This window comes from Pempheris klunzingeri, chromosome 16, assembly GCF_042242105.1.
Source record: "Pempheris klunzingeri isolate RE-2024b chromosome 16, fPemKlu1.hap1, whole genome shotgun sequence".
NCBI classification, from domain to species: domain Eukaryota; kingdom Metazoa; phylum Chordata; class Actinopteri; order Acropomatiformes; family Pempheridae; genus Pempheris; species Pempheris klunzingeri.
Window position 1 is genome coordinate 11,866,544 of NC_092027.1, and position 13,960 is coordinate 11,880,503.

A 13,960-nucleotide genomic window follows, 5' to 3' on the forward strand; every position below is an offset into this window, starting at 1 on the left:
AACAGTGATGAAGTGGGAGCTGATATCTGAACGACCAAATCCAATCAGCCTTTAATTTTAATAGATTTTCATTAACATCATCTGCACGAATATCATACATGCAATAATAAGAGCAGAAAGAACAGGTGTTGCATAGTGCATGTAAATTATGTAGATTATGTAAAGTTTGGAGAGAAGATAGACATGGGGCTTTAACTAACATTTATTTTCATTATTTATTAATATGCAGAATATTTTCTACATTTTCATTGTTTTACCAATAAAACATCAGAATGATGTCATTACTTGTCTTGTTTTGGCTTACCAGCAGCTGAAAAGCCCAAAATATTCCATTCATTGTGACATGAGACAAGAAGAATGATCAACTTTTCACATTTGAGAAGCTGACACCTTCAAATGTTTGGCATTTCTGCTTAAAAACTGGCTTAATTCATCAATTATTGTGATAATTGCTGATTAATCTTCTCAGTCAACTAATCTCTTAATCAGTTAATGTCACAGCTCTAGATAAAAGAAAAAGGGCAATATTCGACATGGGATGAAAACCTGAAGAAATGACGAGTGATTGTTTTAACTTTGTGATTCGCTGTGTGTTTTTTCCATATTGTTGAACTGGGTGGAGACGATGCTTCGGCATTCAGCTGCCTTGCAGAGATAAATAAAGTTGTATTGTATTGAATTGAAATGAACTGATTGGCGATAGAAATTAGAGATCGACGACAGGTAGAAGTGAGATAGAGGCGGATTTTATGGGGCTTTTTGGGGACAGCAAAAGAAGCGACCCAGCTTTACTTGCAGGAAAATCTGAACCAATTATGTAAGTCATACGACAGACTGCCAAGAGCTCGAGGAAGGTGGGTGGGTATTTTGTGTTAGTATTTTTACCCCTTTGTCGCACAGAGCTGAAGTCCCCCAAGCAAGGGAAATGCAAAGTTAGAAAGAAGGCATTTTAAAATGTAGATCCTGAACATATAGGGCTGTCAGATTAAATTTATAATGATAATGCATAAATACACTCAAAGCCTGTTCAAACTCCTCTTCACAAGTGCAAACCAAGACAAGAAGAAAAAGTGGGTGATGCTATTTCGAGGTGGTTTGACCCTTTTAAAGCTGATGTGGTCATTGCCACTCTGCCTTTCATCTCCTCTGGACTCTGGGACAGCGCTATCAATAATTTAATGACACTGCTTTTGAAAGTGTGATCGATGGTTTCACCCCCCCACCCCACACACACACATTTACTTTAACTTTGATGATGTGAAACCTTTTCTGACATCCGCCTCTTTTCCTTTTCTCGTTACAGATTTTACGGAGAGCTGATAAAAACGGTAAATATTGCACCAAAAGCTCCTTCCAGGCTCACACACAAACACACACACTCCTCTGTCTTGGGCACTACTTCAGCCTTTCTTTCTCGTGTGTGAAAACAGATGTACTTTCTCAATGAAATTCTGATCATGGCTCTCTGCTGATACTCTTTCAGTTTCCATGGAAACAGGAAACTGACCATGCCCCTGAGGTTCAGCATCAGAACATTAACGAAGAAAAACGTCAAAATTTTGCACCAGTTAGACATTTTTAATCATGCCAGTCCACACTTAATGATTCGGAGGTGAATAACAGGCAGTTCAGGGCAGATTCTGCTGTTCTTTCACCAGCATGATCTTGTGCAGTATTAATATGCAGTATGAATATACAAAAACATGTAGGCTATTTTGTTGTTAACCAGAGACAGCAGGAGACTTATCTGCCTATCCATCCTGCTCCACTAAACATATAGTAAATACTGTCTATTAAAGTTTAAAGGCAGAAAGGAAGATAAAGAAGCGATATAATGCTGTCAATCTCTATATTGTATGGCACACAGACCTTGCATTTTAATTAATTGACTGATTTATTCAGTGAAGTCAGTTAGATAGACTCTTCTGCTTTTTTAAGAATTCATTTGAATTGCAATATAAGTGTTTTATATAACTCATATATACGTTTCTGTTCTTAAATCATTTTCCTTCATTTTTAAGCAACACACAGTCAGTATACACAAATACATACAGATATGAAGCGTACAAGTGTAGATCATTTCGTTTTTCTTTGCTGGAAGAAGGAGACGAGATGCTTCAATGTATCACTGAAAGGAGTTATACATCTTGGGTTGATATCTTCACCTTAGATTTATACCTATACATATGAGTGTATTTTTTTCATTTTTTCATTTTCCTTAGATGCACTTAAATACAGCAGTAAGAAATCTTATCTGAAGCTTTTACAATAGTGTGCTTTAGCTAAGGTTTGCCTCTGTGGCACACTCTGCCCCCTTTTATTTGGGACTACGAGTACGCTCTGATGAAGGGTTTTATATAACTAGATAATAATAAGGTTAAATGCGTTCTCTCCAATGTGCTGCTTTGATTTTTTAACCTCCGTCAAAATGTGCACAGTTCATCCTGCAGATCTGAGATGAGACCACCGCTTGTTTGTAGGACTGTACAAAATATTATCATAAATACAAAGTATAAATACTGTTAAATACACTCACAGTCTTTTTTCACTGGTAATATAACATGGTCAAACCACAAAAGCTGACACTGAAATCAGGTTTTCATTTCATTCATATATTTTAACAGAGATCCTGATATCAAAATTTCTTTCTCACACAGAAATAAGCTAATCAGGACTCATTATTCACATGGCACGACAAGCTTCATTATTCATTAAATGTCCGTCCCACGCTGGGAATGATTTGAGATCTTGTCCTGTAGCAAGATGAGAAGTCGTCCCACGTGTTTGTTTTTAGTGTTGTGCAAACGGCAGCCTCTCATATGTCAGGTCTGTTCCAAGATGATTTCTGAGCTCATCGACAGTGAGTCACTGTGTGCTTTATTTATGTGCACATGTGTTTGCCTTTGTGAATCCTCCAAAAGGAGCCCTCGCTCACAGCACCCATAGGGACCAGATAGTACTGAACATCACCTCCAGAGCAGCAGGTCAGCAGTGAACATTTAAAGATCGGCCACCTCATGTCAGACAAACAGAGAGAAACCAGCTAAACCAGAGCTGCGTAGAAAACATGCTGTCTGTAGTTCGTTATCTTCATTTTGCTTCAGGATATTCAGTTTGGGGCTCCTCATTTTGAAATTCTGTTTATTTTCCTCTCATGAATATTTCACACAGCTTGGGTCTTTTTGTTCTAATCATAATTGCCGAGCCTCAAAGCATAAAAATGACTGATTGTTTGAGATTACCATCAAGTTGGTCGAATGGAACAAATGGCGATGACCCTTCACAGTGTTGTTTACTCTTATGATAAAAACAAGGACGAACGGCTCACCGTGGAGTTATTTTGATTTTATCACGGCTTTTTCTACTTTGGAGGGAATTTGATCCATGCACTTGACACCATCTTTTGCTGATTCAGCCCTGGCAGTTTATAATTGCTACATCGTGTCTGTGTTTCATCAGATCAGGGAGTGGACTGAACTTGACTTCATTAAAAGTTATTATAATCACTTATTAGACATGTACCATCTTCCATGTATCCTGCATCTGACCAAAGCAAGTCTTTGATTTATTTAAGGAATGCTTTAGAAAATGGCCACCTCACCTCACAGTCCTGACAAGTTGTATTTGTGCTGTCTCCCCAGATGATGGAAAACTGTCCTTTGATGAATTCAAAGCCTACTTCTCTGATGGAGTCTTGACAGCAGATGAATTGAAGGAGCTCTTCCACACAATTGACACTCACAACACAGAGTAAGTCAGTTAAGTTTTGCACATTTTTCTACATCTTGCAATCACCCCATTGTTTCTAAACTTCTTTTCAAATGTGCCCTAAACCGGCCTTACAGCACTATCACATGCCGTAAAACACAGAAATGTATGTGACAGCTAATAGAAACATAACTTAAGCGTAGTCAATCTATAATGCGCTGTTTAAAATGCACATAATTGTCGTGTTGTATGAACTTCAATAATATCAGAACATATATAACGTAATATTTTACATTAACATCTTACCAAGTGCAAATACATTCAAATATGAACCACTGGTTGAAATTTCTGGGTAACATTGTGACTGCTGTGTTTGAAATAATTTCATTTCAAAATACTTTACAATCTTCTTATACACTCCCCTCCAAAAGTATTGGAACAGTGAGGCCAGTTCCTTTATTTTCGCTGTAGACTGAAATTCAAAACGCACTGCCAAAACAACACAGGAGTTCATCAGGGGCAAGAAGTGGGAGGTTTTAGACTGGCCAAGTCAATCTCCAGACTTCAACCCTGTAGAGCATGCATTTTACCTGCTAAAGAGCAGACTGAAGGGAGAACCCCCCCAAAACAAACCACAACTGAAAGAGGCTGCGGTGAAAGCCTGGAAAAGCATCACAAAAGCAGAATGCAAAGGTTTGGTGATGTCAATGGGTCACAGGCTTGATGCAGTTATTGCAAGAAAATGATTTGTAACTAAATATTAAGTCTTTTCACGTTAATCTATTTGAAGTCTATCTGTTCCAATACTTTTGCTCGCCTAAAAATTTGGTGTTCCGTTACCTGGAAATAAAAGCTGAAATGTTGATCTCTTGTCTCATATTCATCTTTTGATGTCAAACCCGAATGTTTTCAGTCTACAGCAAAAATAAAGGAACTGGCCTCACTGTTCCAATACTTTTGGAGGGGAGTGTATTATGATCCCGACTCAAAGCTCTGTGTGCAAGATGATCTTATTATGTTTTCAGACCAAGCTGGATGCTGAGGATGTACAAGAAATCGTGTTGGTTTATCATAATATTATACAGTGAACAGAACATAATGAAAAACATCATAAATCAAGTGACTGATATATAAAATATGAATAGAATTGGACCACACTGTCTATTCATTCATCATCTCAGTGTTGTTGAAGTGATAACAAGCAGACAGAGATGTGAAGAGAAGTACTTCAGGCTGCTTGTGTATCCTCTTGCTGTAGGACAAGGGCACTTCATGTCAAACCAGTTTCTCTATTCACCCGTCAACCTGTCTCACATTCTTATTTTCAAGCATTAAAGGCATACTTACATACTCTATATATACTGTAACCTTGCATTGCAACATTATTGGTAAACTATTATCATCGTCTGCACCTCTCACACACATTTTATTAAAACACATCACAAGATTTGCAGCCCCTACGCAGTCCAATACACCAGCAACTACCCAGAATTACTCTAACAACCCCTTTAAACACCATAGCAACCACTCAGAGTACCATGGCAACCGCCAGACAACACCTGGTAGCACCGTAGCAACAGGCAACTGCACAGATACCACCTGATGATGCATACTGGCCTTCTGAAACCCTCAGCATCCATCTACCAGCCACCCCAGACATACTTAATGCACACCACTGCATGAAATTAAAAGACGTACGGATGAGATAATAATTAGGAACATGTTTGTATCTTGTGCTGCTGCCAATGTCTGTGTCAACATCCAATTATTATTCGTTTGGCTCCAGGAGGAATTGGAAGATTGTCCCTCAATTGTTTCATTTATTTCAATCTATGTCAAAGTGTAAAATTACATATTTCATCCCCTTTTATCACTTATGAGCTGTAACTTAGAATTAATAACCATTTTATAAATAACAACAATACATTACTTTAATTTTGATTCCCCTACTCAATTATATTTTCCCAACCCAAAGCTTAAAAATGAAGGTCCACTGTCCGTGCTTTGCATTTGCTGCAAGGTCTTATTAAATCCATTGCTCAACTGGAACCAGCTGCACTCCTTCAGTTTTAAGCTAAGCAAATGTGTTTATTGAACAGCACTTACTGCTCCCTCGTGTTCAGCCTTGTTCCATCGGCAGGTTGTAAGACTCTCTTTGATCCTTGTGGTTCCCTTTATAGCAGCCGAACCCTCCTGAAAGCCATGTAGTTGTAGGCTATACAGAAATGACTGAAACTTAAGTGATTTCTCAAAACATTTGTTTAATTTTGGGTGAATTGTTTGAAAGTGAATGCTCTTGTCAGTCTTGCCAATAAAAGCACAGTCATGATGAATGAATGGGAACAACAATCAGTCAGGCAAGAGTTAGCTTGCTGACTTACTAACTTGACCATGTTTCCATTCTTTATTAGCCTGTCATTGGTTTTTGCCGTTCTCACTCTGCTGTAGTGAAATGTACTCAAGGTGTGTTCAGTGCACCCCAGCATCACTATCAGGTGTAGTTACAGGTGCAACAGAGTTCAGTCAGTGAAACTTTCCTTCTCAGTTTGCTCTTTCTGTAAGTTATGAAATATCGATCTGTTGGTGGTACTTTAAGAAGAGTCACCAGGGCCATTAGCATTCGTCCTCTAGCGTTTTGGACAGACTGGCGTATTTTCACCACAAGCAAAGCAAAAAGAAGCTTTATATTTACATTTACATTTTACATTATCATAGGCAGAAGTAATCAGATTTGTCTGTGTCACTTCCGTGCTGTATGAATAATAGTAATTTATAATTTTTGATTTTCACTTATCAGACCATTTATCACAAGAGGAGAAATGGGAAAAGAGCCACTCCTCCTTTAACAGTTTAATAGTTTTCATGTATCCTTTGATCAAACCCCTCTGGTATGCATGACGATATTGAACTAAAGCACCTTGTGTACCATGTAAAAGCTTTAATGAGCAGCATTTCACACCTCCAGGATACACAGGGGTGACATTTGAGGTGAGGAGTCGGATGGCTGTAATGAAGGCCAAAGATTTGCATTTGACAGTAATGTAATAATGTATATCCTTCCTTGCAGACAAGTTTTATGATGGAAAATTGGATTTGGTTTGGGTTGTTTTTGCTGTAAAAGATGTTTCTGAGGTGCTGTTGAAGCCTGAAGCTGCACATTATTTCTCTGATGTTTTTTATGTAATTGAATATCTCTTTGAACAACCCACTCTGCATTACAAATCACAATGTTCAGTCTCCAATAGCCTCCCTTCGACTTTTTGTGAAATTCAACAATCTTTATTAAAACATGTATAAATAATATATACACACACATTATGTTTAAATAAAAAAAGTTGGGAAGTGAAATACTCCATCCTTAAGGTTGCTGTGGGAAAGATTAAGTTATACTTTGTTCTCTGCTTCTGTTTCATGAGGGTTTTGGTCCAATGAACTGCAGCCACGCGGCAGTTTGTCGAAGTGTCGAGTGATGCAGCAGCGTAGCATCACTCGACGTAGATTAGTGTGCTTTGTAGTGCAGGATCAGACAGGTGGATATCTGTCTTTGAAGGTTAATAGTGAGATTTTCAAGGGTGTGCCTGTGTGCGTGTGTGTGTGTGTAAAGATTTTGTATTGCACTCCAATAAAGTCCTTAACAGCACCAAAAACATTGGCTCCTACTTTCTCAATAATGCAACTCAATAGTGTCAATCACCATTATCAGATTAATTTTTCAAACCCTGAAAAACTCCATCCAGAGTCGAGTTGTACTCCTTATGACAAGTTAACTGACCTTCATGTGTGCGTGTTGAGGGGTTCAGATCATAGTGGGTTGTTGTTGAGGGTCACAGTAAAAGGTTAGGAAGAGGCATTTAGTTGTGATGGTTAAGGTGTGATTCAGAGCTTAGACAATCCATTATGTTCATGAGAGACCTTGTAGTATAGTACAAACGCTGACGCAGAAGGATAAGTGAAATGCTACTACTGTGTGTAATTTAAAAAAATATAAAGTTTCTGATTATAGAGAGAAATTGCAGCTTTGATAGTCAGTTCACTATAGTCAACCAGCGTCTTCATCATCCGGCTGTGGTGGCTGCTGATTGAGTGATTGTAGCAGGATGATGGCCATCAATGGTGTCACCTAGGGCGAATAGTTTTGTTTGATTTTATTCATGTTGTTTAATTAACGTCCTTGTGAAGATTAAATTTACTCGAGGCAGTGTGTCAGTTGTGTTACGTCCTTCGTTTGCATAATCAAACAGACCAGAGAATAAAACGCTCTGAGCCACAGCGGCTGAAGAAGATTTATGAAGACTGCATTTCATTTTCCTTAATAATTGTTACCTGCTGCTGTTAGTGTAACTTCATTGGATCGTCACCACAAAGGTAAGACTGCAGGATTCACTGTAACCTCTCAGCATAGCATCAAATGATGATTATTATCATATTTACATTTATTCTATTATTAGTTCATATTTTGCATTTTCTTCAAAAAAAGAAATCTTCTTTAAAAATGCTCTGATGTCACCACATTGCAGACGTTGTCTCTCCACATTCATTTAAAAGTTTAAAATCTTAAAACAATATATTTGGACAGTCCCAGCATTCAGTAGAAAGACGTTTTCCTCACTTGAGGCAGTTTCTAGTCAGGAAACACAAGTAGTTAATAATGCCCTGATGGGTAAAAATTACCAAACATATTCTATTTGTCTGTCATTATACCTGACCAATGATTTCTTGAGTCTTTAGTGTAAGTTCTGTCTCTGTGTGTTGGCCCTGAGATTGACTTGCAACCAGTTCAGGGTGTAACCCGCCTCTCAAACAATGTCAGCTGGGATTGGCTCCCTCTGGCTTGCAAGGTTAGCACTCGCTGTCACAGGCTCTGGCAAAAATCCACAGACCTTTTCACTGGCAACGCACTAAACAATTTTGTTGTAAATATCATTCATGCAAAGACACCCAACACCCAATCCTCCCTCCCTCCATCTTATTTTGTCTCCCTCATTAGCATGTCTGCACTTTATGCAAATCTGGTCTTGATCAAAAAGTCACAATGAGGCCAAGTTATTGAGATCTATGATCTATGATTAAAGTAGTGAATAAAAAAATAACACTCTGGATCAGGGGGCTCTGATGCAGTTAAATTGAGTGATTTTACAGATTTTACGGATTGGTAGATGTTACTGTACAGACCTGCTTAGTATGGAAAATCGACATTTAAGTTAGTTAGTCAAGTGGTGTCACCCCAAATTTTCCAACTGGTTTTATGCACAATCTCCAGATAGCGAAACCACCACTGAACCCACAAGTTTTTCTGAAGAGACTTAATGGTTTCAGTGATGTTAACGGAGTAGTTTGACATTTTTCATTATTTTCTTGTTTAGAGCTAGATGAGAAGATGAACACCACTCTTATTTCTGTGCAGTGCTGTAAATACGGAGGTTGAGCCATGAGCCAACTTAACTAATGACAAGGAACAGGGGGACACAGCCAGCCTGGCTCTCTTAGAAGTGAAATTTGCCCACAAAATGATGCCTTCAGACAGCAACCATTCACCCAGCTCTTCTGTTCAAAGTCACTGAACCAGACTGTTGTTTATATATATTGTATATACATATATATGCATATACATACATTTGTGCTTTCAGGTGAACTGTGAAGAGAGCCAAGCTACTGTAGATGTTAAAATATTATACTGTGCTACAATAAATTATTCTATAAAAATAATCATTTGTCCAGATGAACTGCCTTTTTAATGTCATTGTTTTGTCTCATTTTTAATCTGTGCCCACAAATTAGAATCTTAGTGACATTAACTTTGAGGTAAAAAGATGCCCGTCATGCCCGCTAAATCACCTTGTTCATGATGGTGACATCACTTCCACAAAAATGTCAGACCTCAAGAACGTCACATTTATTTATTTATAAACATTTATTGCTAATTTTGTCCATTTCCGATTTTGGTGGTAAACAGAAGCAGTTTCCTCCACATCATTTATTCTCTGACCAGAAGTCAATATTTCTGTTTGCAGTTTGTGACAAAAAAACAAACTTTTATTGTCATTTCCCATATGTACACATTCAGGTTGGTATAATGTAAAAAATAAAAAACAATCCACTCATCTAAACAAATATAAAAATCTAACTATTTTATTATATTACCTGATATAATCAATAAAATGTTGCAATATGAAATAATCACATCCAAAATCTTAATGTCAAAAGCATTTGATTTAAACAAAAACACATCATCATCATCACTGTGCTAAATCACAGTGAACTTGACCGTGTGAAACAGAAGCGAACATGACTCCCTCTGTGAAATGAACACAGCAGGAGGAAGACGGCAAAGTTGTTAGGAAGTAATTTTGAAATCTCCAGTTGAATCCTGTATTGATTAAAGAATGACTCACTGAGCTGTAAGGTCTGCCTGGCAGGCTGGATAACCTGCTGAGGGTTGATGTCCAACACTGAAAGGTTTATTCAATACTTCATAGATTTTGCATATAGCCTGTAAATGCAGATAGTTTCAGGATATGTAGTTTTGTAGCCACTGAAAGCAACAATAAATTTGACTCTACTACTATAATTCATCATGTTTCAATTACAGTAGATATTCTACCTTAAAATGAATCCTGTATTGATTAAAGATGCAAAAACAAATTCAAGTCACGCAAGTAGGAGCTTTTTAGTGTGTCACTCAGTTTACTGTCTAACCTCTGGTCTACCTCCTCAGTTCTCCTCTCTCCTCTGTGACTCTAAGTGTTTTCTCCTGTTTGGACCGATTGATTGCTTCTGCACGACAGCTACATCTCATGTGGAATAGAGTTAAAACCAATGTTAATTCCCCAGCCTCCATCAAGGAATGAGATGTCTCTTTTGCGGCTCTTGACACGCTCTACAAAGCATACAATGGCTAATATTCCACTTTGAAATGTTCTCTTTGCCTTCATCTCGTTCTTTTGCTCTTCTCTTCTTTATATCTCTGCTTCTGTCTTTTTCTTTCAGACACACATAGGCACACTCAGACCTCCCCAAAACACACTCATGCGTGGACATTTATCACAAACAGATCCTCAAGGGTTTCCTGCAAAGGACTCAGTCTGTCTGGGCCGTCAGTCTCTGACGCACACCTCTGGGGAAAAAAGTTAAATTATTCAATTATTCATGACATATTTTCTTGACATATTTTAGCCACTAACATTTGTCATCACAACCTGATTCACCAAATCTGTCAAGGGGAAGTTTTTGCAGAGAAGAAAAATTAGTCCGTCACCTCATTTGAACGGAGAAACTTTTGTTTTTATGGAATTCTTTTTATTTAAATATTTCTCTTATTTGTTTGTTTTGCAGCAATGTGGACACTGATGAACTCTGTGGTAAGTTGGCCTTTCACCTGAATAAGAACAACTTTTTCTATCCATAGACCATAGACTCAAATCTATTTGACATTTTTCCAGCATCAGGAAAGAACCAAGTTTAATGCGGTCACATGCTCCATGATCAAACCCCTACAGGCTGTTTGAATGACGTGTTGCACCAGTGCTGCCTCAACAAAACACCTACGGCTCTGTCCTAGTTGTTTAAATCACAAAATGTTTCTGTATTTTTTTGCCTTTCTTCTGTGAAGAGTATTTTTCCCAGCACCTCGGTGAATATGAGAATGTCCTTGCCGCCTTAGAAGACCTGAACATGTCCATACTGAAGGCGATGGACAAAACAAAGAAGGTAAGATGATAGAAATTAAACTGCAACTGGAAAGATAAACCTGCTTTTCTCAACACAGAGCAGCTGTATCACAAAAGCACTATTCTTATCTGTTAAAATTTTAAAATATCTATATTCATATCCACATTTTGGTGTCTTCCAGGCATACACTTATTATTAGAAATAGTTAGAAATATAGAAATTGCTTTCTATATTTGGTTTAAGTTTAGCTTAAAAGGATAACTGTTGAAAAAAGTCATCAAAAATCTGGGGGCCATGAATTTCTCGGTAAAATTTCATGGCAAACCAATGAAATTTATACTTATACTAGATATAGAGATGTCACTATATGGCCCAAATTGGTGGATTGCGTTGTCGGCTCTAGTGCCTTGCTTGGCCAAGAAAAAAAACCAGTGCAACATCAGTCAAGCTTTATCCTACACTGCACAATAAAACTCACTCACAAATAAACCTCACTGACTGTCTGAAACTATCTACACCTACAAGTTTATATTTGGCTTCATCTTGGCAAATCTGCATCATGTAAAGTCATACTGTTTTGGCTACTAGCTGTTCCCATTCACACTTTACAGACAATAACCACCACAAATACTTTTAAGGACTTAAGAAAAAGCCTGAATCTGGTGAGCCACAATCAATATGGAGCATTTCTAAATTGATTTATGGACATTTATCCTTAGCGGACTTCAGAGTTCCTGACTCGACTGTATTGAGAGAGTTAGCAGAGTGTGTATGACGTGTGTGTGTCTCTGTTCGACTGCGTTATTACCAAAAAGAAGAGATATGAAATTTTGTGCGAATAGGATGGAAAAAATGCTAAACAAATCTCTAAAATGTGGATGCTGTTTGGGTCAGTTCAGAGCACAGTATCTGTTCACATCTGAACACTTTGTTCATGTTCGTTTACATCACTGTGACACATTCATATGCACACCCACTCCTCCACACAGTGATCATCACACTGACATGTCATACAGTGCACATAATGATAATAAGACATGTTTGATTTATTCACAGTATGGCCTAAACTTCATGCTGAAAATCTTTCCCTGAATGCTCCTCTGCTGCCTAGCTGCCTTCCTCAGATCTCCCATTAGTCAGATTTCCATTACAGAGCCAGAAAGGACTCATTCATGCTACTAATTAACCCCCAGAACATGTTATGATTATTTTTGGATTTGTAGCCAACATAGATGAGAAATTAAATGGGTTGTGGCTGTGTTACCAAACAAATATTGCTTTTGATCATGCTGTGGAGAAAGCTTTATGCCCTCTTGATCTTACTGTAGAGCTGTGGATGAAGCTGAGTACTTTTTATCAGAGCGGAGAAGAGGAAGGATGAGGGAGAGGAAGGAGAGAGACAGACAAACAGACAGAGAGAAAGGTAAATGTTCAGCGATGATAGGAGAAAAACAAAGCACTGAAGGGACAAATGATGAAGAGAAATGGGAAAAGGATGTAAGGAGGAGGAAGAGAGGTGGCTTATTAGATCTGCAGGGAGCGCTTCTTCCTTCTACCACACTCTCTTTCTCTGAAGTTTCTCATCTGGCACATATGACACATGCTGTGAAGCTCAAATCGCCTCTTGGAGCTGCACTGAGCGCACGCGTCTCATTGTGGCTACTTCAGACACAGAGTGTGGGAGTCAAACCACTCATTTCTTAGCGGAGCGGCAGTTTTTCATTAGTGCACAAGGAGGTAACACATGATGACATCCAACTTCAACACCTAAAAACTGTGGTGAGAAAGATAAATGGCACCGGTTTAGTAAACACTTGAACAATTACATGAACAGAAAAAAGGACAGCAGCCAGGAATATATATTTATCCTTGAAAGAACTTTTTCTCCTCAAGAGAAAGGTGTTTTTTTGAAACAGATTTCAAAAAGGTCAGACCTGCTGGAGCACAGCAGTCCTTATCTCTGCAAAGGAAATAACAAATGCAGATACTTTTGCAATCCCTTTGCAATCTTTCATAGACCTCAACATCAGCACCAAGCTGTGATGAGGTGTGAAAATCACATTGCACCCCAAATCATCTTTCTGTTCTCAAAGAGAATAGTTGAGAGTGAGAAGTGAGACTGCAGGAGAGAAAGGAGAAACAACAGAGGCAGCAAAGATGTGTATTTTAAAGTTTTGCCATTCAGAAATGGATTATTCACCTTGCTGGGGTCTCTTAAAAGCCTTAACCCAGCTTTCATTAAGTCCACAGGAAAAACAGGACTTAAAGCGCCGCCTTTATCTCACAAATCAGGGTTTTTTTGTCCATAAACACACTCGTTACTGTTGTTCTCTCACAGATATTTGAGCTCCAATGAAAACGAAACACTTTGCACAAATTGGACAAAATTTTGGAGTTACTGACTAAGGTACAACACTGGACTGTAAAGAGAGCTGCTGAAGCGGCCACTTCAAACCTAATGCATAGTTTTGCCTTCTACAAAGCGTGTGCGATGCAATAAGTGATTTCAGTGACTCTGAAATGAGTCATAGCATAAGAAATGAGAGAGAAGAAATGCATGACGTGCAAGTATTAGCAAGTATTG

At 38.3% G+C, this 13,960-nt stretch overlaps 1 protein-coding gene across 1 annotated transcript in view; it reads left to right on the forward strand.

Annotated features, from left to right (window-relative positions):
- necab1 (N-terminal EF-hand calcium binding protein 1) overlaps positions 1 to 13,960 on the forward strand; it is a 31,783-nt gene that overhangs the window by 1,436 nt on the left and 16,387 nt on the right. Inside the window, exons 2-5 of the mRNA XM_070846925.1 lie at positions 1,304 to 1,328; positions 3,642 to 3,750; positions 11,041 to 11,066; positions 11,318 to 11,415. Of these exons, the coding sequence (XP_070703026.1) occupies positions 1,304 to 1,328; positions 3,642 to 3,750; positions 11,041 to 11,066; positions 11,318 to 11,415 (258 nt within the window). The remainder of the gene's footprint in view (positions 1 to 1,303; positions 1,329 to 3,641; positions 3,751 to 11,040; positions 11,067 to 11,317; positions 11,416 to 13,960) is intronic.